General features: G+C 37.0%; 5 protein-coding genes across 6 annotated transcripts; all 5 read right to left on the bottom strand.

The window, feature by feature from the left end:
- LOC18610340 lies at positions 209 to 3,113 on the bottom strand. The gene is made up of 5 exons (XM_007045939.2): positions 2,529 to 3,113; positions 1,318 to 1,417; positions 1,104 to 1,239; positions 597 to 692; positions 209 to 516 (listed from the first exon to the last, which is right to left on the bottom strand). Exons 1-5 carry the CDS (start codon positions 2,914 to 2,916, stop codon positions 379 to 381), a joined length of 858 nt encoding a protein of 285 aa, XP_007046001.1. The 5' UTR covers positions 2,917 to 3,113; the 3' UTR covers positions 209 to 378.
- LOC18610339 (vesicle transport v-SNARE 12) lies at positions 3,634 to 5,965 on the bottom strand. Its single transcript, XM_007045936.2, has 5 exons — positions 5,637 to 5,965; positions 5,493 to 5,551; positions 5,206 to 5,394; positions 4,352 to 4,522; positions 3,634 to 4,123 (listed from the first exon to the last, which is right to left on the bottom strand). The coding sequence occupies exons 1-5, from the start codon at positions 5,731 to 5,733 to the stop codon at positions 3,968 to 3,970; spliced, it is 672 nt and encodes a 223-aa protein (XP_007045998.1). The 5' UTR covers positions 5,734 to 5,965; the 3' UTR covers positions 3,634 to 3,967.
- LOC18610338 (ARF guanine-nucleotide exchange factor GNOM) lies at positions 6,588 to 14,261 on the bottom strand. 2 transcript variants are annotated; one of them, XM_007045935.2, is made up of 3 exons: positions 14,072 to 14,261; positions 11,372 to 12,196; positions 6,588 to 10,816 (listed from the first exon to the last, which is right to left on the bottom strand). In XM_007045935.2, exons 2-3 carry the CDS (start codon positions 12,104 to 12,106, stop codon positions 7,145 to 7,147), a joined length of 4,407 nt encoding a protein of 1,468 aa, XP_007045997.2. In that variant the 5' UTR covers positions 12,107 to 12,196; positions 14,072 to 14,261; the 3' UTR covers positions 6,588 to 7,144. The 2 variants fall into 2 exon arrangements, with proteins under 2 accessions (XP_007045997.2, XP_017971039.1); XM_018115550.1 differs by lacking the exon at positions 14,072 to 14,261 and having other exon boundaries at positions 11,372 to 11,520; positions 11,609 to 11,667.
- LOC18610337 (26S proteasome non-ATPase regulatory subunit 11 homolog) lies at positions 15,058 to 18,629 on the bottom strand. The gene is made up of 2 exons (XM_007045934.2): positions 18,499 to 18,629; positions 15,058 to 16,664 (listed from the first exon to the last, which is right to left on the bottom strand). Exon 2 carries the CDS (start codon positions 16,637 to 16,639, stop codon positions 15,371 to 15,373), a length of 1,269 nt encoding a protein of 422 aa, XP_007045996.2. The 5' UTR covers positions 16,640 to 16,664; positions 18,499 to 18,629; the 3' UTR covers positions 15,058 to 15,370.
- On the bottom strand, positions 20,045 to 21,450 carry LOC18610336. The gene is made up of 2 exons (XM_007045933.2): positions 20,728 to 21,450; positions 20,045 to 20,315 (listed from the first exon to the last, which is right to left on the bottom strand). The coding sequence occupies exons 1-2, from the start codon at positions 21,244 to 21,246 to the stop codon at positions 20,229 to 20,231; spliced, it is 606 nt and encodes a 201-aa protein (XP_007045995.2). The 5' UTR covers positions 21,247 to 21,450; the 3' UTR covers positions 20,045 to 20,228.

The raw sequence follows: 22,558 nt of genomic DNA, 5'->3' as shown, positions 1-22,558 counted from the left end.
TCCAAAAAGAAAAACGTTTTCCACATTTTTACTGCTCGCGACAGGTCTGATTAATGCTAAAAGCTTTGTCTTTTAGCTGTGAATTACTGATTTCGTCAGCAGGGTAAAAGAAAACGTTTGGGACATGGACTGGACCTACCACTGTACGATAAGACTGGGAATCAGTCGTAAAAATCTATGGAAAGTTCAGATTTTGTTGTGTGGAATCTGTAGTTCCAAGATCTATGGAAAAAGGTAAGAATAAGTAAAGTCAACTTACATTATATTTCAAGTTACAGGGTTTCTGTGACAAATGAATTTAAGTTACGGTATAGGGCCTATACCGTTCCGATCTGTTGACTTCGATAGCACAGTTTCTCATACATTTACTATTGACTTTTATATCAAGTCCTCTTGGTCTTCCAGGGACCGTTTCCGGGCTTTAAGGTTGAGCTCGAGACTTTGGGGAAGCGGAGGTGTTCTGCCTCTGCGGAAGAGAACAGCCAGAGCCCTCATCTTATGGCAAAGATCAAATACCTGCAGAAATAGGAGGGTGATTGTTAGAGATGGCTACTTGAAGATGCAGAAAGAAAGACCTGCAACGTTATCTATCTTACTGATGAAGCTTCAATCTCTGCAACACCTTCACATCCTTGGCCGCCTCCCTGCATTAAGTCACAATACTTGGCAGCCTCAGTCTCATCTTCAAACACCTGCATAGCGAGAGTTGGAGGTCTTCAACCAAGCAATTAGATATGAGTCCAAAAAGGAAAAACGCGTGACTGACCAAGAGAAAGAAAAGTGAATACTATAAGATTAAAAGGCCAGCTTCAATGATTTACATGGAAAGCTGCATGCACTGTGAAACCGGGAGAAGTTACCAGTGCACTGGTAGCAGGGGAAAATGAAGGCATACCATACAGCAACGGTACTAAATTTTACCCATGGAGACACCGGATGATGGGATTCCAAAATACCGTTAAGCAAAGATCATCTTGAGATTAGAAGAGTCTTAGAGGGCATTGAGACCAGAATTTGATCTATATTTGTAGTTCCCCTAATTCCTTTGATAACATCCAAACTTACTTTGAAAAAAGAACAACACTAAATCATTTAACACTTACAAGCACTCCTTCTCTAACATCCTCCACCAGCATCTGAAACTTGGTCCTAGATCTAGGCTGTTTAGTTTTGTTTCCAATTCCAGAACTCCAATTTGCTCCTTTCGAAAACAACAATCCAAGCTCCCTTTCAACTTCACTGTTAGAAGAAAAGAATGTGAGGCAAGGCAACAAAAAAATAATTTACGAAAAGACAACATACCAAACTAAATTAGACCTGCGGTTTCTTCGAGTTTTCATTGTGCACAACTGATTTTCCTTGTGAGTTAGCACATATACAGGTTTCGAAGGATCTCTCCATGGATTTGCCTCCAACACTGAACAAGATTAAGCACAGGAAAAGTAGTGAAGCTTGTGAAAGAAAACAAAAAATAATTTACAACAAAGCATCAAGCCATGAAGAAATAACTCAGGCTCTCATATAATCTACAACTATTATCCACACTAAAATACTATGTATCAATAAATTCCACTATTGCACACCAAGTACTCATACTCTACATATGTCAGATAAAAGAGTCAATATTCTTCTTATAGAGAAGGTAAGAAACAAATGTTTATCAACCAGCTGGACAGACAATGCATGGCATATGCTTTTAACAGTCAGGCAGCTTCTATTGTAGCATTTCAGAGCTGTTAATTAACTCAGGTATAAAGTAGGAGAGGTCATGTGATCTTGCTTTCACTGCTAAAAGATTTACTTTTCTCTGGGAATACATTCTCTTAATATTAAAGTGTATGTGAAGGAGGTCAAGATTAAATTAATTCCAATTTTTGCTATTTGCTATGCTTAAACTGCAACATGCTGCAATGGTGGAAGTAGTATGAAGTAGCAGCGTAGACATATACATGTGAATCGGAGAACAAAATTTTAAGTGACTTATTATTTAGTAAAGGACATATATCAACACATGTTGTAGCCAGGTACAAGTTCAACAAATTTCTAATCAATTTGGAGGGAAAAAAACAGGACATAGATCTTTCACATTTACTTAGGAAATCTGATGGTCAATGAGTTGAATGCAAAAAGGCCACCAAATAAAATTCCTGGAAACTGGGAAGAAAGCAGAATGGGCGGTGCCCCAACTTTCAGGTTCCAGTTTCAATTACAGAGACAAATAGTGGGGAGTTACAAAGGATCATTTCAAAGACAGACCATTCACTAGAAATCAGAGAGTCAACACAGCCACCCTTCTCATCAGCGAAACAAGCCAAACAATTATCCAGCAAAGATCCAGGCAATGACTTGCAATTCAACAGGATAAAAGGGTATGCCTAAAGTTATCACAGAATTCACATTGCAACAAATTAAGTAAGAGATACAAAGTAAAATTACAGGAATAGGTAAGCAACAAAGTAGAAAAAGGCATTAAAAAAACACCCAGAATATGCAGTGTGAACAGAAATAAACAAAGAACACTTTTTTACCATCATAGCTGCTACTATCAAAAGTTTGCTGCAAATGCCTCCTCATATCATACGCCCGAGACGAAACCCGTTTCAGAAACTCGCCAGAAGTACTCGGAATCGTACCGTCCAAATGCAGAGCCCTTTCAACCTCCTCTTTCTCATCATCAAAATCATCATCATCATCCTCTCCTTTTCCGGCATCTCCACCGTTCAATTTGCATTTACAATCAACAACCCGATTCAATCTCCCCTTACCAGAAGGCACGCTAAAGAAAGACGACAAGCGAGGAAGACGGCTATTCGTGGCGAATGAAAAGACAACGACTTGAGGACGATGCCTATGCGTGGGCAAAGGGTTGCTCGGAGGAAGAACTATAGACGGCGAGACCGACGACAGGGAATCCATGGTTTCTAGCTCTAGTTTGTTTCCAGTGAGCTTTCGAAAGCTTGGGAAATCTGCTTAAGAGGCTTGTCAGTGTAAACTCACGGAACCCAAGGCGTAAAAGTCGCGAATTTCTTTGCCGTGGAGAACTGTGTAAGCACGAGAGAAGAAGAAGAAGAAGGGAAGTTGGCTTTTGGGAATCTCCTTCTCATTTCTCAATATCTGACAAATTTGGTAGATTTTTTTTTTGCTTCTTCTTCCGTGGTGGGGTCGGGTCCGGTGAGTTTGGACGGGTCAAACATACTCGGAGGCTCGGATCTCCCATAATAAGTGCAAAGATGGAGGGAAATGATCCGAGAGCCGGTTGGTATTCGTCCACGTGTTTGTTAATTTTGAAGTTTTTTTTTTATTTTTTATATAATATTTACAAATTATTTTTTATTATTTTAAACCAAATTATTATATTTTTATTTTAAATTAAATAAATTTTAATTATTTTAAATTAAAATATCATTTATTATATATTATTTTGATCTAATATATTGATATATTATAATAAAATAATAACATAAATTATATTTTTGACTCTTTATATATTTTAATTAATAATAATTAATTATAAATTATAAAAATATATTAACTTAATAAAAATGTAAAAATTTAATTAATTATAAAAAATAAAAAATTAAATTTTTTAATAATTTAAAAAAAATTATCAAACATTATGTCTCACATTCATAATTAAAAAAATAAGTACTACCATTAATATTGTTAAATGGGCTCAATCCAATTGTAGATGTAGCCAATCAAGCCCGCCTTCTCAACAGGCCCAGGACACTCTGTGATATTGGCTCAGTTCATATGTAGCCAAGAGTTTCACCGAAATGGATTTTACAGAAAAACAATACAAATCGTTAAGGGGAAATATACATTACATATTATCAGTTTCAACAGACATGAAGACAAAGCATCAAGTAGCAGATGCCGGCCATCATATGGCTAATAAGTATATAGACAAATTGCAGAAAAAGCAACCAAGAACATCGATTAAGTAGCGCGATGATTCAGAGATTCATTAGTGATGTGAAATCTTGTAATAAAGGATTAAGATGATGGCAAGGACGAGAGCTACGATTATCGAGACAACAATCCATTTGTTCTTGGTAATCCTCCGTGACATGGTAGTTAAGACTTTCTTACTCTTGTCGATAGCATTATCGACCTCATACAGCTGCAAAAGACAACAAAGAAATAAAATCAACAATCCATGTGTGTGAATTTTAGCCTTAGTTCTTCAATAAGAGATGTGAATAAATATGGTATGTATGAGAAGCTGGCTAAGCATGTCCCCATCCGACACAAGAGAGACTAGAGAGATATCGAGATTCCCTGATAAAGAGCAATAAGCTTCAGCAGTTAACTTCGATCGGTACACAAGCGTTTGGATCAGAAATAATACCTTGTTATGGGAATGTAGGAGAGTCTGGCGTTGTTGATGCAAATCTTCAAGGATAGAGACACCAAGCTCTTCTGTCTCCAGAATAGTTCTTCTACTCTCCTTAATTCTGTCACTCGACTGATTTAGTCTCTCCACTGACATTGACAACCTTTCTCTTTGATCAGCAGAAACCTGTACCATCGGTTACCACTCAATAAAATTTTTTTCACCAAATAGCTTAACAGTTAAGAATAAACATTTGTATTTCATACAGAATCAATGGTAAATCAAACATATTTAGCAATCATCAAATGTGGGAAACTGAGAATGAAACTTCAACAAACAGTGAAAAATGCAAAGTAGCAACTGACACTGATTAATGAGAAGATTTGAAATTGAGAAGGCATGAACGATCTTCATAATGCCTAACTACTAACAAATACGTCTATCAAATTCCACCTTCCCCAACTTCCTAAAACGGGAGCCCCAGTGCATGAGGCTCTCCAATTGCAAGGTCTAGGGAGGGCCAAATATATGCAGCCTTCCCCCTGCTGTGCAAGAAGCTGCTTCTGTGAGACTGTGACTAAAGTGTGACCTCAAGGTCACAATGGAGCAACCATTGCACCAAGGCTAACTCGCTCTCCCCCAATTAACCGTGACCACAGACTGGTGGTGCAACAAGGGTAAATGAATAAGATCTACATTTTCTTCGAGCAACATATAAAAAGGTGGACACAAGTGACAGTAGATGCATAGAGTTACACCAAGTGATCATTCCTCAAACATCCTAAATTATAGAATCAAAATCAAACACAGTTTTCCTGAAAGAAATTGAAAAAAGATATAAGGAGATGATATATGATCCAGGAATTTACCGCGTGAGCATCAGCCATCCCCGCTTCCAACAACTCATCATGAGCAGCCTGATTAGCATTGGGTGAAGAAATTCTCTTGAATTCCTTCTTCAACTTATTCAGATCAGACTTATATTCCCTTAATTTAGCAAGAAGCGTTACCTTTATCCCTGGCTGCAAACTCCTTGCCTCCAGGTCCATTTTCCGAATCTACCAAAAAAACAAATAAAATAAAAACAAAAACAACCAAAAAAAAAAAAAGCAAAAGCAAAGAACATAAACGACCATATCCACGAACATCACAGTACCAGGACATCAGCCTCATCAATCCCAGAATTTATCTCGGAAAACTTCTGCTTCTTCTGTTCTGTAAAAGGTTGTCAACCATAAAAAATTTTCCTTAAAAGGGAAACCCATTTTTCGTTTGTTTTTGAAATGGATTGTGGAAGTACCTGCATCGAGAATCAGGGCAGTAGAATTGCATTTACGGGAGAGGTTAGCCGAGAGTTCACAGTACTGTCGTTCGTACCCTTCGAACACTTCACTCATCTTCGGAAATTTCTCAGACAAGATCAGATTCACCCAGGGAAAAGGTCACGAAAAGAACAAAAGATTTAGATCTGATTACGAAAAACTCTTGCTGATTGTTGGGGGGGTTTAGGTAAGGTAATTAACTTTTACCCAACTGTTTATAGAGAGAAGAGGATAGGAAGAGAATTTAATTGACTTTTCTTTTTTTCTTTTTTTTCGTGTGAGGAACCGTAAAACTGACATGGATATAGCGACCTTCTTCAGGACAGCTAGATTCTCTCTCTTGTGTTTGTTACTACTTCGTTGGTCGTCTTGACCCTCGACCCCTTTGCTTCCAAAACGGTGCGTTTTACTCTATTCCCAATTCCATTGACAATCATTTCTTTATTGCTTAGTGAGATCCATCCCATTGAAAGGAGAGGACAATATTTTCCAAGTAAGAATGATTCCAAGGTCTATGAGATCGATTTCAGAGAGTTTATCACCTCCCTCGAATGTAAGATACCGGTAAAATATTTTACATTCGTAAAAATTTTCTCGGTTCCAAACAGAAAAACAGACTGAACCTTACCGAACATGTCAATGGGGAGATCGAGGAAGCTAGAACCTGAAATAGGACATGGTAAAAGTTGGAAAACAGAACCTTGACCCTTTTTCCTGCATGGAAAGATTGAATTATGAAAAATCTCCATAGTGGGATGATTAGGAAAAGAGGATTAAGAAGATTTCTTCAGGCAGCAGTTGGTATCCACAATCATTAACAACTAGGTCCCAAATCTTGACCATGGTTGCCTCTGGTTGCAGAGCCAAATTTTGATCCATGGACGAGCATTTTTGTGGAAAATTGAGTGATATATAGAACAAGTAACAAGTGGAGTGAGAACAAAGTGCTTCACTACCATTCCAAGTAAAAAAATCTTCTAATTCTATGCTTCTTCTATACATCAATGAGCAAAGGCAATATATAGGGTTACATCCAAGGGGCAGAAATCGGATTTTCCCTTCCAGATTTTCCAACTAATCGGATAAATGAATCGGATGAATCCTTCTCACTGCAGGAACACCGTATACAGACTAAGAGTACCATCTAACATCTTTACGGAATACCATACACAGTACATTTTGGCAAGGTTCCATAGGGGCAGCAATGAGAAGTAGCACCAACCGAAAGAAGAATAAACAGGGAATTATAAACTGACCAACTTATCAACATTTCTAGGGAAGGCTCTATCTACCAGTTCCCTATCCATGTTACCATTTTTGCATCCAGTACCTCCAAAGAATGCTAGTTGGTGAATCTGTAGCAGCACCACCTAACACATTCCAACGTCTCAATGCAGAACACCTCCAAAAATAGCAATGTATTGCGTGTGTGATTCTATGGCACGCACTGACAAAACTCTTTTCAAGCGGCCAACCGTACATAATGTTAACCTCCTGCACTAGCTCCTTCAGGGGCAGCTGTTTCATTTGAAGGAACAGACGCCATTTCTCCAGACACTACACCACCAGTTTCGCCATGCTTGGGCAATGATTGTTCCAGATCCTGATCAGGGAAAACCTCAGACTGCATAGATGGCGCAATGTTATTCACATGTAGCCATGTCAGTTCCCACAAGCTATCTCCACCAAGGGCACTCCTCTGCATGAGTACTCCCCTTGTCTTCATTACAAGCAACATGTGCTTAAGGAGCTCAAGGACTAGCTCCTGAAGCTTCTCGCTTTTCTTACCTCTGATTTTTACCTTCATATATTTTTCCATTCGGCTGAGCACACCAAGCCATAATTTGCAGAATGTTGTTAACTGTGAGAGCTCATAGAGTAACTGTAAAAACACTTTTGAAAGGAGCTTCATGGCAAGAATAAGTGTGCCTTCCATGTTTCGGTAGTCTTTTTGGTGTCCCTGAGCAATTTCAAGCACGTCATCAAGCATTGTGAAGATTACAAGATCGAAACATTGTAACCATAAACCATGCGAAATATGGATCCCATCCACTGCTGTCAAGCACTTCTGCAAGGATAGAAGAGCATGGTTTCTGACCTCTTCTCTCTGGTCCAAACAAACTTTTCTTAGTCCCTGCACAAGCCTCAGCCACAAATCACCAATATCCTGAAACATCTTTGCAAGATCCTCCTCCCCCATTGCTTCCTTAGCCTCATTGGCCCACCTTGCCAAACAATCAACAGAACCTGACATAAGATCCAGTGCTCGTACAGACCTCTCTGCCTGTCCAACGCGAGACTCAGCAAACTGCCTCGCAGCATCTACACAGAGACCATAATTGGCTGGGAGCAAGTGAGCCCCATCAGACATAATAAATAATAGTGCATCAAAACCTGCTTCAGAAGCTTCTGGATGCCGGGCTGTGATGGAAAGTAAAGATGTGATTGTACGCCACCCCATCTGGGATCTAATATGGGTAGCATTTGCCTTCACTAGGCGACTTACTTCCTGTGTAATTTGCTCACAGTATGCATCAGCCACTCGAGCATCAAGCTTCAAGACAAGTTGCAGGGACCTCAAAAGTTCATCAGCAAGATTCTCTTTATAAGGAAGCAGCCGTTGGCAAATTCGAAGAAGCCCAAAAACAGCCTTCTCTACCAAAGCACAAGGCATAACAGTTGATTGAACAATATTCGCTATGTGCTCATAGACACCCTGCCACAGGAGCACAATCCTATCACGGTTGTTCAGGGTGATTGCAATAAGCAACTCCAGGCAGAAAACTGCAGTATCTTCATCCTCAGGTGAGCTATTCCCTTTCTGGGGCCGCCCTGCAGCCCAAATTAGGGCTCGTGCTAGCTGCAACAAAGATTCAGCTTGCAAAAACTTACTCTCAGTAAATATGCTGTCAATATGGCATTTTTGAATTGTCTGAAGCGTGCGTTGATGAGCAGCAAGTTGTTGTTCAGTCGGCTGTGATCTTGGCTCCTCTGTTTCAAGAGATAAAAGCTGACTGAACCGACCCATCAATCCAGAGGATCTCCTGGGGGTTCCTATGGACTGTATGTGGGCTGAGGATAAAGAATTTGTAATTGGCTTTCCATGACTGGGGTCTGCAGAGAGCTCTGATTCATCAGCCGCATCACTGGCTACACGCGCTGGAAGAAGCCCCAGCTTGTGCAGTCGTAAGATGCAATCCAGTATATTCCTCCAACCTGTGCGAATATAATCTCCATATCGATTTGCAATAGTAAAAACAGTTACAGTTGCCATCCTGGCTTTGGTGTCATCACCAAAAGCTAACACTGGTTCCTCAACAGATGATGGATTCAAAAGGGTTGTAAACTTGCACAGAGACACGACCAGGTCATCCAGTACATCTTCAAGATGATGGCATGCAGAAATTTTTGCAACAGCTAAGAATCCATCAATACAGGTCTGGTAAACATCTTCATGTTCAGCATGATCAAATACAACAGAGATAGCAGCAATTGTTGGACCTGACATTATAGCAAACATATCATGGTCAAGGTAGGCTCTGGAATCAGCTATAATGAATGGTGCTGTTTTCTTAGACTTGTGCATCAAATCAATCCACCGACTTGGGGTCATTTCAGGGTAGCCAAAGCCTTGCTCTGGAGTTGTGCGGATCTCATTCTTGCAGATCGAGTGGTATAGTTCTGACAGAAACTCTCGTGGCAGATCATTGCCTCCATTAATATGCCTATTATTCCGGATGAAATCCTCCTCTGTCATCTTTTTCTTTACTTGGACATTGTGCTGATCTGTGTTGAGCATTATAAGTGAATATGATAATAACAGAGCAGCATCCTTGTTAACAAGAATCTGCGGTGATTGTTCATAGTACCTCTCAGAAAATGCCTCCAGCACCCTTTGTATCTTCTGTGATTCTCCAGGCAAGCGAAAAGTTTCCAGAAAGAGTCGTAGTGCAGTATCCAGATTCATATCTTGGAAATCAAAAGTCCCAGCAAATTCATGAAGAACCTGAACACAGAACTCATCATGATTTCCCAGGAAATCCCCAACAAGGTTCTTATCTAAACCAGCAGTATACCTGAAAAAGCAAGCCACACTTTGGGGGTCAAGTTTGTCGGGCAAAAGATGTGTTCCTTGGAGAAACTCTAACCCTTTTTTTGGGTCACGGTTAAAGTGATCAGCTCCAATCATCAACCTTCTCTTGATATATTTTCTCCGCCGGACAAATGGAACCCAATGACTGGGATCACCATAGCTATCACACTTCACCATCCAGAATGGTGTATATTCCTCAAGACTAACGGGCGCATACTCTGAACTAACTGATCCATTGCCGATCCTCTCAGCCATTCCCTGGATAACAGCAATTAAACCGTCCAAGGCAAGAATGTGCATTGCTGACAACGGGCAGTTCACTGGGAATGCACTCTTTGACAACAAATTAGCAAGATCTTCAAACACATTGCTGCAAGTTATATCACAATCTAAATTAGCATACATCTCCACCATAAATGTTTTCTGCCTGCAGAAATCAACAAGGGCTTCCATGGCCACCTCCTGCTGCTGGTATGAAGCTCCATATTTGCCTTGTGCAAGCCTCAGAATTACACAGGAAAAGAAAGCCTCGAGCTGTAATTTGAGTTCTGTACGCAGATGGTGATACAAATTTAGAACAATGCTACATACCATTGAAAGAATCAGTGGACTCATGGACAAGCCAAATTGCATCAGATTACGAAATAATTCATCCTGAATCAAGCTCAATAACCGTGGGTGACGACGGAAGGAAGGCCCACCCAATTCTATGGCAGAGTTAATCAGGCCCAAGGCAAAAAGCGGCACATCTTCATCAAATGCTAGGGTATTTGAACGGGGACCCATTCCCACGTGCTCAGCAGCATTTAATAAAGAACACAAGAAATGAAATATCTCAACCATGCAGGGGACACCATATAGCTCTGTCATGAGGTGCAAATCATATGGAACTGTCGCCTTTCCATTACCAGCTACTACCATACTTTCTTCCCTTGCAGTTGCTACCAGACCTGCAGAACCATTGGATGCAAAACTTCCAGAAGATGCTTGACCATCATACTCAGTGCCATTTCCATTCTCCACTTTTTTAGCCCCAAATGCATAATCATTATCTATCCCACCAAGCTGCAAAGGAAGAACCGTAGACTTCTCAGTTTTGTCAATGGTGCCATTCACCTCATCATATGAAACTGAAGAAAGGGGTTCTAGCTCACCTTCATCAAACCTCAGCAATAATAACATCTAGTAATTACCATAAAAACAAACAAACATACTGCAAGGCATATCTAAGGTGCCCCACACAGAACAGACTAAGGTCAGAGAGCAATATGGTAGCTCTCACTACCATTACCTACAATATAGGTTATGAAGCTTCAACAACCTACACATATAGACAGACATGAACAAAATGTTTTTCTGTTGCCTAACTACCAAAGCATCAGTAGAGAAAGTTAATTCAAAGTAAGCTTTATTTTCAATACGTTTTTAAAAATGTTGAGCCTGAATAGATGACACGGAGTACTGATTAAAATCATTACCATAAAAATTAAACAAAATTGAAGAAATATCAATTTGGCTTCTGGCATGTTTTCTTTTCTTCAACTTCAAGCAGGCAATAGGAAATAAGATAAAAGGAGAGCTTGAAGCCAAAAGAAGAGGAACAATGGAACAAATACTAACCTCTTGTTTAGCAGTGCCAGTTCTGTTAACCAAGGCATGTTCTGTGTTGTCAACATTTGAAAGGTGTGAAAATATACACCTCACAAGTTCATGCATCGTGTGGCGTGCTATCCGCTGTAACAACTCACCTTTCTTCTCTGCTTGGTGAACTATACGAAAGCAAGTGTTAACTATTGTGCAAACATGCTGATTACTCAACATAACTGAGGCTTTACTTTTCATGCAAGCAAGAAGAACCTGAAGAATCTTCATCAGTACCACTTCTTCTGATGCAGGATCTGTCACCTCAAATCGACAGCTAGTCACAGCATCAACTACCAAACGCATAGCATCTTCAACATTAACAGTATTTTGATCAACCACATCAAGGGTTAAAATTTTGTGAAGCGAAGATAGTGCAACACCAGTGATTGGTGCACCAGTTTCATCCGATCGAATCACATCCAGAAAAGGCTGGAGATACACAGCAGGGTTGATGGTATGCCACTGATGCTGCCACAAGAAAATTTGCTTCCGTAATGCCTTCAATGACTGAATTAAAGAGTGTTCTAGCTGATCATCACCTGACATGTATCGACCACCCCATCTTACATTTCTCCTCATGACAGCTAATACAGCACCTACTTCTGAATTAATCATACATGCTAAAGTAGCTTTGCTAGAGCATGTAGTATCACAGTCCTCAGGTTCCTCTTCAATTGCCTTGATCCCAGATTGCAGCTTTAGACGCCCCATTTCTGAGTGATATTCTGTCTGGAACCTAAGGCCTTTCTATATTTACTAACTGCTAGAAAGGAGAGCACAGGGACCCCACCAGAGCATACCCTTCACAATTTACAAAGACATCCATTATATTATAAACAAGGTCATTAACCATTTCATATACTGAAAACATCAACTAATACTTAAAACTACAAAGAGGAATAAAATAAAAAAGAATCCAAAAAGTAGCCTCAGAAGATACAACTAATATGTAGAAGACTTCATAAGCGAGCAAGATAGCATGCATAAAGTGACATGTGCAAACATAATAGGTGCATGTAAGCATGTTTGGTCATACTGCCAAGCAAAGAGACAGACTAAAAAAGACATCTAAATGCACCAGAAAAGCAAAAGAAACAAGAGAAGGAAAATACTTGATGATATACTATAAAATATGGGCTAAAGCCAGCTTCTCCTACTGATGCACAGAACCTCTAAATTGATGCATAAAATATGCTTATCACATATGAATGCCTGCATTAAACTTTATAGCCTACCAAACTTGCAGTTCCAAGAAAACAAAAGAAATAAACAGTGTTTCAAGGTATCTTTGGTTTCTGATTTAAAAGTTAGCAATACATAGTGATCAAACAAGCACACTTAAGTTTCTAAGACATAAAAAAATGAAAAACTAACAGAACAACACCAGCACTTCTTCCTCCCAATATCAATAAACACTAACCACCCAGCCCTGCAACGTTACTACCAGAAGCTACCACTCAACCTTATTGCCTCCTCCCATCAACCAACTCTTTCACCAGTGCTACGACATTAAATACCGCTCCCCACCTTGAAAACCACAAACACCACTGAAATCTCATTAAGTTATTTAATCCTAAAACTATTGCGAGAATCTAAGGCACCCTAAAAAGGCAATTATAAAGCTCAACAACCCACATACCAGTTTGAGCAGATATGGACAGCCCTAAAAGGAAATTCACTTGTTTATTTTATACAGAAAAAATACCCTAGAAATAACAAACAATCATAATCATCAAAAGAAATTGACCATTAAACCCATTATAAGAAGTCTTAAACTTAAATAACAAAATGCAATCATACAGAAGCTGTGGAACCACTAACAACTATCATATATGTAAAACAAAATTAAGATTCTAAAAGTACAAAACAAGTCATTTCTTTACATAGTTTCAATGCAATTCTAAAAGAATTCACTGAAACTTACATGCACATCATCTCAAAGACAAGTAACAAAGTTTCCTCAGTTTAAACACTACGCTCTAATTGGTGGTTGCTTTAGCTAAATATGTTTTCAAAGTTGTTTGGATACAAAAGCAACTACCAATATTTTAAAACAATTTAAAATAAAAAACTTAATTAGTGAATAACAAAATTATGTTTGAAAACTTGTTGCACTTTAACTATTTGCTCATTCTTAATCGAATATGAATTTGCTTTCTACTCTTAAAAAACAGAAAGCAAGTGGCAAGAAACATAAAACAACCAACCAAACAGAGCCTAATTGTAAATATAACGAGTGAAAGAAAATTATTTAAAACCATCTGGCCATATATCATAGTTAAGAGATCTAGCATAAATGAAATAAATGCAAAGATAAAAAAAATAACTCCAGATCAAAACTTAATCAACTGAGAAACTAACACAGATCTAATCCACCAGTTCGGCATTAATAAAACATGATAAAATAGAAGGAAAAAGAAAACCAACTTGAAATTCCAAATACATATCACTCATAGTTTCGGGTCAACTTTCAAAACAGAAAATAAAATTTCGAAATCGTGTCATTTTCCATTTTCGTTTCATTTCCTTTCTTCAACTTCAAACTGCTGCTCAATGCGTATAAAATTACAACCAAAAAGAAAGGAAAAAAAATTTTGAAAAAAGAGGCAAGAAATTAAGCGCATTAAATCGTAGAAGATGAAATTGAGATGAGATCAAGGGACAAAAACAACTTACCTTTGCGGATCGAAACAGTGAGATCCAACAATGAATGGATTTTTCTTTTTCTTTTTCTTTCTTTATTTATTTTTTCTCCTTCCTCTGTGAGAGAGAAAAAAGAGAGGATGGGGAACGAGGAAAGCAAAGCCGAGACCTGACACAGACTGAAAATGAAAGTGAGAATTTTAATTTCCATAAAAGCCCCTTTAAATTTCGCTTTTCCTTTTATTTTTTTTATTTTTTTAAAAATATTTATAGGTACGCGAAGAAAAGATGGTGCTGAAATAACCAATAAAACCTCCTGAAGTTTATCTTATCAAATTAAATGTTTTTTCTTTAATTTTTAATCAATTATCCAATTAATTTTCTAATTCGTAACGAAGATAAAACAAATTTTATTCTCAATTATATTTATCATTATTTATATAAATTTAATTTTTTATAAAAAAGGTATATATATAAAAATGTAATCTAACGAATTTTTATCTCTAATTAGTAAGTCAAGTCATGAAATAAGGATTCAATTGAATAAAATAAAATAAAAAACTCAATTGAATATAATAAAAAAATAAAATGTTAATTCAAAATTTTTTTATTATTTTTATCTTTTTATTTTTTAATAAAAATTTTAAATTGTGCTCCTTTTTTAAAACAAAAATAGCAGCAGTATTTAAAGCCAGAATTGTCTCTATTTCCAGAGGAGATGGGAGATTATTCAATTTGCCGAAGAAATGGGCCTTCTACTTTTCAAGTGGGATAAGGCCTTTATTGCATGTCTACAACCATTAACCAAAGCATATGCATTCACGTGAGAAAAGAAAAGCATAAAATGACTAAACATAAACAGCAACTACAACTAGTTTTACTGATTTTCCTCACCCTTCACCTCATCTGGCCGGGTGCTCAACCAAAGCAAATAAGGACTTCTGGTTGTTAATGACATCCAGCAACTCCTGTATTTGCTTCAGGTGAAATGCCAATTCACTGCAGAACTGCTCTCGAAATAGAAATAAGATCACCATCAGTAGCAGACTGTTGGAAATACAGAAAACCAACTTTGCCAAACAATGGAGTACATAAGCTACATTAAAGAAAGGGGAATCTGACATAAATTTTTAGCAGAATATCAGGTAAGGTGAATGGCAAAGATTGTCTGAATCAACTCCAAATATTTAAATCAAATATTCCGCCGCAGCACCATTAAAGTGAAAAACTTAAAACATGTAGTATCTAGCGTGCACTCAACTCAGTGAACACTAATTTGTCCACTGGCTAGAAGGGAGTAGCAGCGTGATATCCATTGCTAAATCTAGAACCCTATGCCATTATCTTAGCAGACCTCACATAGAGGCTATCTACAACCTTGCCAATGTTGGAGATGGTTTCCAGTGTTGCAGGGTAGATGGCATCAGTCTTGGGATCGTCAAATATGACGAGGCATCCAGCACCCTGATCCAGAGTTCCTGCAAACTTCTTATCCAGAATCATCTGAGAAAGTTTCTTCTCCACATGATCTACGGGCAATTCAATCAGCTCAGCAATATGTGCGATCTCAACCCTTGAGAAAGGCTCAATCAATCTGCAGAGGTTCTGCTCCAATAGAGTGTCGTACAGGGACGAAAGGTGCCTGTGAACAATAGGATCTTCCTCTAGTTGGGCCTTGAAATCACGAAGAGCAATCTCAAAAAGCTTCAGGGAACGTTTTGCATGGGCATCAGCAACAGCTTTCATGGCATCAAGTTCAGGCCCCACATATTGTAGCCCTGCCTTGGATGATATTATACCAGCAACATCATCAGCCTGGCTCACCATTATTTTGCACAACAACATATACTTGAGGCTAAAAACTGCACGCGGATCTTCAAGAGCATTGAAAGCTTCAAATGCTTCAAAGAAATAGCTATAAGCAGTTTTGTAATCCTTCTCCTCTGCATGGAGGATTCCACTCTGCAAATCTATATTACCCTGCTGAGCTGGTGGCACGTAAATTGCATTTGCTGCTGTTCTTGCAGCGGTTAGGGATGCCTTAGCTTTAGGCAGGTTTCGGAGAGAGAAATGAAGCTTACTTTCCAACAAGTCTATGTCCACAAGCAGCAGCTTGTCATCCAACCTTCTGACCTCCTTGATTAGGCCAGAAAGGAGATTCAGTGCTTCTGAGTACTCCTTGTTCTCCATCAAAAGAGCTGCAAGCTTTGCTTCAACTCGTTGCCGTAAGAAAGTTCGCTTCTCAGCACGAGTCCACTGCACCACTTCTTTACAAAGAGAAATCTGGAGATCTGATGTTCCTGGTATTTTAGCTACATCATCAATTATACCACGGACAATCTTGGCAGTTTTTGCCTTTGGAATTAATGCAAAAAAGGGCCTCAATTGGGTCAGAAGGCTTCTGAGCTCCTCTGCCCTGTTCTCTTGTCTAAGAAGATCTGAGAGATTTGTTATGGCCTGCTCTTTAATCCGCAGAGCATCAGGAGCAGATGAGGGATTTTCTAGTACACGGTCAAGGATCGAGATGGCTTCAGATGGTGTCTTGGCTTCTAGGGCCTGAGCAATTGAATCAGTGGTTGCTGGGAGATATGATGAAGACATTGTCAATGCTTAGAAATTCCAAATCCTGCAAAATGAACAATTCAATTTGAGATAAATAAACTTGCATCAAGAATTAAATTAATTAATCATACTTTTATCTGGCTAAAAGTTTTAAATACAAAAAGTAATACAAAAGTAAAGTACCCCATGAAGTTACTAGCTACTTTGACAACATGGATTGCAGCCCTTTGACTTAGTAAAATACTGAACTAACTCACCAAATGAAACAGTTAATAGAAACTTAATAGCAACTAATTCAATTATTTCATCACTCAAAAGAAAGACAAACATCCTCAACCAAATAACTATTTTTACAGACCAGAACTATTTTTAAAGAGCCAACTCCAACCTTTACAGGCCTTACAACCATTCATTCAAAATTTAGAAGACAAAACATTTTATTATTCATTCCCCTTTGGACATGTTTCGACAGCCTTAGAAATCATTGTCTGTCTTCCCATGTGCCGTTCACAGATATACTATAAAATAGTGATGGAATTAGCAACTCTTTGGACGATATACAATACATATTTGCAACTACAAAGCATGTCATTTGCTAAAGGTATCAATATATTGCAAAAGAACAAGGATAAAGTGTCTCAGGGTTCTTTTACATGATCTCCACTTACCCAATTCAAGTTATACTTCAACAGGCCTCAAATATTATGGAGTGTAGTTCCTCACAGAAGCAATAGCCATGTGATATTAAAACCAAGCACTAATGAGCGGCCACAATAGAATACTTAAACCCTTACAATTCCCAATCAAATGATGACAAATTGCAAGTGTCATAATTACATTTGAGAAGTGTGAATATCAACAACATTTGAAGTTCCAATTATTTAGCTATCCAATGTTCTATTTCTTGCTAACAAAGGAGGCAAAGGGCTAAGCCACATAATAGTGTATTCAAAAGTGATTGTAGCAAAAAGTTTTACTCAACTGATCTGCCCTATTTTGGAGGGGGTTTTCCCCCAAATTTTGGAGGTGAAACAAATTACGAACCCCTCTGGCTCGCCTTGAAACTCCACTCCTTAATCTCTCTCAAATCAGGAGGATATAAGAGTAAACAGCGAAGAATTACACCTTCTGCTCCCTTTTCTACCAGGCAAAATTTAACTTTACCAACAATCTTCATTCAGGATATAATAATGAGAATAGCAAACAAGCCCTCTATTCTACTCATTCTCTTGTCCTTTCCATTCCTAAACAACCCATTGTTTCTTCTGCTCACTTCTAATCTCCTCAATTTCCCACCCTTTTACTCCATTTCTTTACCTTCAGAATTCCTAACACAAGTCTACTATCAGTGCAATGAAACCCAACCAACGATATGACATGGTTCAAAGGGGAAATTAGTACCCACTTAGAACCTTAGAAGCTAACCAGCAGAAACCTATGAAGCTGTCTTATGTCTGTGTCAGACATCAACAGGCCTCCTATGAATCTAACATAGTTTAATATTGGCCAAAAAAATAACTAACATAATATTTATTTTATTTGACATTGATTTGACACCAGAAATCAGAACAAAAGTAGGAAGAAAAAGGGATAACACCGCCGATGGCAGAGGCGCCGGCACCACCGCCTTGACCACAGAGAAATGAGTTAACAAAGAGGGAAATCAGCAGGAAAATTTCAAAGAATAATCATAGAACAAACTGAAAACAAGATTTAAAGTAAAAAAGATTCGCAAACAAAAACTTCGGTAGTTAAAAGAAAAATTAGCAGAAATATCTTGAATCTGATGGGAATTTAACGGGAAAAAAAAGAGGAAAAAATAAAAAATGAGCTAAGACAAATCAAATTCCTACGAATCTTGAAGTAAAGAGTAAACTAGAAATGTTCAAAAATCGTACCAGAAACCAGAGCAAGAAAATGGATGAATTGATCTATCCCAGTCTCACGCTTCCTTTCTTGCCTTTGCCCGTATGCCCTGATTTCTTAGTTCACCTTTTGCTTTTGGTCCGACTTAGGCAACAAGAAATTTCTGTCGATTTAAAAATTTGCGATTTGCTTTATTTGCTTTACTGGCTTTTGGGCTTTGAAGTAGTTTTGAGCCTTGGGCCTTTCACACACCCAATTTTAAAAAGTCCGATAAATTGAAAAAAATTAAGTATTTTTCTAAATATTTTACCTTCATAAAAAAGAAAAATAAATAATTAAAATATATATAAATTAATGAAATTAAATTACAGTTTTAAAAGAATGATTGAATACATTACATAGTTTTTAATTAATTAAGAGATTCAATATTTTTTTCATTGAAAATTTTCGCATTGCATAATTTTTAAAATTAATCATCAAATCACATTGAAATATATTAATATTTATTGGATATAAGATTTATTTTTTTGAATACACATAGGATAGTTGGACATTATTTTTTAATTAAAAATGTAATATTAATTCAAATAACTAAAGTAACAAATAAAAAAAAACCAACTACCAAATATAAAACTTACATCCAATTGGAATAGAATATAATGAAAACCTTATCCCAAAAATTATATATATATATATATAATATATATATATATATATATATATATTAAAATGGATATTATATGTTTATTGCAATTGTTACGTTTAGAAGTATGCAAATTTAAATCGAATTAAAAAATCAAACTAAATTGAAGTGAGTTTGATTTCTTCAATCCGGTTAGTTCGTTATTCACTTATTTTAGTTAATTAAGTTTGATTAGAACATTTAATTGGTTTAATTTTCTGTTCTAAATTTTTTCAACCAAAGTAACTGAATTAACCGAATTGAGTAGTACTTACAAAGGTAAGTGAGCTTTGAATTCAAAAAACAAAACAAAATTATTCATTTTTTATTATTCAATTAAAAAAATAAAATCTCAATATAGGATCGTGTTAAAAAATCCTACATCCTCACATTTTTTTTCTTTATTTTCATGAGTTTGGTTTTCGATAACCGAATTGAACTAAACAAAATAGTTCGATGTTTCATTTTTTTTGTTGTTATCAAATGTTTTCGGTTTAGTTTCGATTTTTTTAGAAGAAGAGTTCAGTTTTTTCGGTTTTGAAATTTCTAGAACTGATTTTATTGAACTAACTATTTGTCCATCCTCAGTTGCATTTGAAAATCTAGCAATATTTCTCGTGTTTGGTCAAATTACGAAATCTCATGTCAAATAGATAACAATGAGCCTTAAGCTTATAAACATGAGTGTTTTATGTATTGATAATTTAACTTTTTGAAATGAGAGCATTGAAACTGTAATCCAACGATTTTAGAGCCAATTCAAACTTAACTTCGATGTTGCACTAAACTTTCTATTGAGTGGAACAGAGAAGGTGATTCGACTTGCAGTGAGGTTGTTATAAATGCAAGTAAGGTATAATGTAACAAAATCTCGTATCGAATAGATAGAGAAAAAAGAAGAAAAAAAAAGTAGTAATAGTAATACTCATCAACTTGTACAAATACTATAGTAATTTGGTATCTGTTTTTCTCTTGCTTACACAGAATAAAATTGTAAAATTCATAAGCAGACTCAAATTACAGAGAAATCCTGAATCAAATTCATTCCATGTTGATCAATGGGCAAGGAAAATGGGTCAGTCAGCTGACTCGAAGCACCGGAACCCTGCGTCGTGCTGATAATAGCTCGTTCATGTGGGCAATTTGAACCAACAGCTGGTTGATCTTCTGCAGCATGAAATTGAAAGTTTTGTGGAATGAGTTGCAAACTCTGACTAACAATGGAGGAAACAGAACATACAAACAAGTATTTCCCTTCATTTTTTAACAGTGTTCATGGTTGGGCAGTGACAAGAGAAGCATTCCAGGATATGGGTTCAATTCGATTCGATAAATTAATCAGGGAGGCAGATTGTAACTGTCTCTGCTTCCAGGATTTTCCTGGAAACTTTCATCTGCTTAGCTACTTGCTGAAAAGAAAGTTCTGGGGAGAAAATTATAGCAATTCTACCAATAATCTAACGTCTTTATAATTTTGATTTGAAGTAACAGACATTAAGCGAAATGAGAAAACTGCAGCATAAGGAATACAGAGTATGATCATTCAGAGTTTCCGAGTAGGAAGTTTCATGGCAAAAACCTGGTCTTTCTCTTGAATCAAGAACTCCAATTGATCCTTCTTCTCTCCCTTGACTCTGGTACGCCACCTCCTAACCTTGGCATACACCAACGACATCAACACCGCCGCCACAACTCCACCGACCGCCCCGAAGGACCAAACCCCCCATCCAAAAGCCACGAAGCATCGAACTCTAGCAGCAACCTTCACAATCCCAGAAGTCAGGATTTCACCAATCCCATTTGCTTTCCTCAAAGGCCGTGAGTTTCCTTCATCCCCAGTCGACGACCAAGATTCCAGAACCGCTGAATTCACCTCTTCATCTCGAACATGAACTTCTTCCCCTTCTTCATCATCTTCTGCTTCTGATGTTATATCCAACCCTTCGTGATGGCTCGGAGGGAAGACGGACAATTCATGTTGATGTCGGACATCATTGTCTTTGACAGCAACCATGTCAGTCGGATGAGGAGTAGAATATGTTGGCGACTCGATTTGCTCCCACTCGCTGAACCCTTCTGATGCCTCGGCTCCATCCATGATACCTCCCGGGATTTGGTGTCAGCCCTGGTTAAAATATCTGCTCTAAGGAGATAAGCTAGGACTCCGGGGTAAGAACACAGAACTATCCTAAAGGAAGGGGGGCTTGAAAACGTAGGAATTGATTGGATCGTAGCAATCTCCGTGTCTAGTCCACTTCAAGCAGTGTACACAAGGGAGCTTCGTTTTGGGTCTTTCGTTGCTCAGGCTTGGAGGATATTGTGGGCCAGCTGCTCCTAGGTCCTACCATCACCATCTGCCTCACCTCCTGTTGAATTTGTTTGGTTGCAATTTGGGGCAATGGTACAATTTTATTCCTTGGTTCATTTTCATAGGAATTAACGCGCCATAAATGGTATTTAAGGTGCCTTATCAATCTACCAAATTTTGTACAATGCTACTCTAAATACTAAATACAAATTTATACTTTATGAATTATAAAATTACGTTTTTAATCATTGAAATATTTTGAAATTAAATTAAAATTTGATAAGAGTTTTAGAATAAATAAAAATTGCTTCTTGGTGTGCGTATTTATACAATTAACTTTTAAAATAATTTATTTTGGACAATCTTAACAATAATTACTTTCAAATACAAGAAAATAATTTGTCGAAAAAATTTTAATAGAAAAAAATAAAAATCAAACAAAATCTTTATAAAAAAATTATTCTTTAGAAAAAAAACCTTTAAAAATATAGTTTTTATGCAAGAATAAGACTTGTGAGCTAACCCATTTTGTAGTTAAGCCGTTTTATTAACTATATAAGTGGTTAAATGCTTAAAATAGATATTAACAAGCAATTTAGCAAACTTCATTTACATTTTTTGTGTGGTATCAAATTTTTTTATGTGACACTTATGTATATTTCCATTAGCACTAAATGAATATCATTTTTTCCGCTTAGCATCTCATAGATAACTTCTATTCATACAAAGACGTAAGTCGTTAATTTTATTCTAAAATTATCAAAACATACTAAACAAAAAGTTGACTTGTTAGTTCATATTAAAATATATATATAATATTCAAAAAGCTCTTAAATTATTTTAAAAAATTTAAATAAGTCATTATTTTTTATTACTTTCAATGAAATTTTGAATTTTTATTTTGTGTCAAATAAGTATTTATAATTAATAATTATTAATTATCATTAAATAAAAATATCTCTTGTTATTTTTTACTCTTATAACACTTGACATTAACATAAAAAATGAAAAATATCATATCATAATTTATTATAACATGTTAATATGTTATGCCATTATCAATTATGACATGTGAATATACCATGTAATAAAAAATTACAGG

This window comes from Theobroma cacao, chromosome 2 (assembly GCF_000208745.1).
Source record: "Theobroma cacao cultivar B97-61/B2 chromosome 2, Criollo_cocoa_genome_V2, whole genome shotgun sequence".
Lineage (NCBI taxonomy): Eukaryota > Viridiplantae > Streptophyta > Magnoliopsida > Malvales > Malvaceae > Theobroma > Theobroma cacao.
Note: the sequence above shows the minus strand (reverse complement) of the source record. Positions and strands in the feature narration are given on the sequence as shown.

Excerpts from the sequence above, each read along its gene's own strand:
- LOC18610338 (XM_007045935.2), bottom strand. The coding sequence starts at position 12,106 with ATGGGGCGTCTAAAGCTGCAATCTGGGATCAAGGCAATTGAAGAGGAA. Across the intron at positions 10,817-11,371 it reads CTGGCACTGCTAAACAAGAG|CTTGGTGGGATAGATAATGA; the intron begins GTTAGTATTTGT and ends CTTCCTTTGCAG.
- LOC18610337 (XM_007045934.2), bottom strand. The coding sequence starts at position 16,639 with ATGTCTTCATCATATCTCCCAGCAACCACTGATTCAATTGCTCAGGCC.
- LOC18610336 (XM_007045933.2), bottom strand. The coding sequence starts at position 21,246 with ATGGATGGAGCCGAGGCATCAGAAGGGTTCAGCGAGTGGGAGCAAATC. Across the intron at positions 20,316-20,727 it reads TGATTCAAGAGAAAGACCAG|AAGATCAACCAGCTGTTGGT; the intron begins GTTTTTGCCATG and ends TTCATGCTGCAG.
- LOC18610339 (XM_007045936.2), bottom strand. The coding sequence starts at position 5,733 with ATGAGTGAAGTGTTCGAAGGGTACGAACGACAGTACTGTGAACTCTCG. Across the intron at positions 5,552-5,636 it reads TGCCCTGATTCTCGATGCAG|AACAGAAGAAGCAGAAGTTT; the intron begins GTACTTCCACAA and ends AACCTTTTACAG. Across the intron at positions 4,124-4,351 it reads TCCTACATTCCCATAACAAG|CTGTATGAGGTCGATAATGC; the intron begins GTATTATTTCTG and ends TGTCTTTTGCAG.
- LOC18610340 (XM_007045939.2), bottom strand. The coding sequence starts at position 2,916 with ATGGATTCCCTGTCGTCGGTCTCGCCGTCTATAGTTCTTCCTCCGAGC. Across the intron at positions 1,418-2,528 it reads TGATAGTAGCAGCTATGATG|TGTTGGAGGCAAATCCATGG; the intron begins GTAAAAAAGTGT and ends AATCTTGTTCAG. Across the intron at positions 517-596 it reads CAGAGATTGAAGCTTCATCA|GTATTTGATCTTTGCCATAA; the intron begins GTAAGATAGATA and ends CTATTTCTGCAG.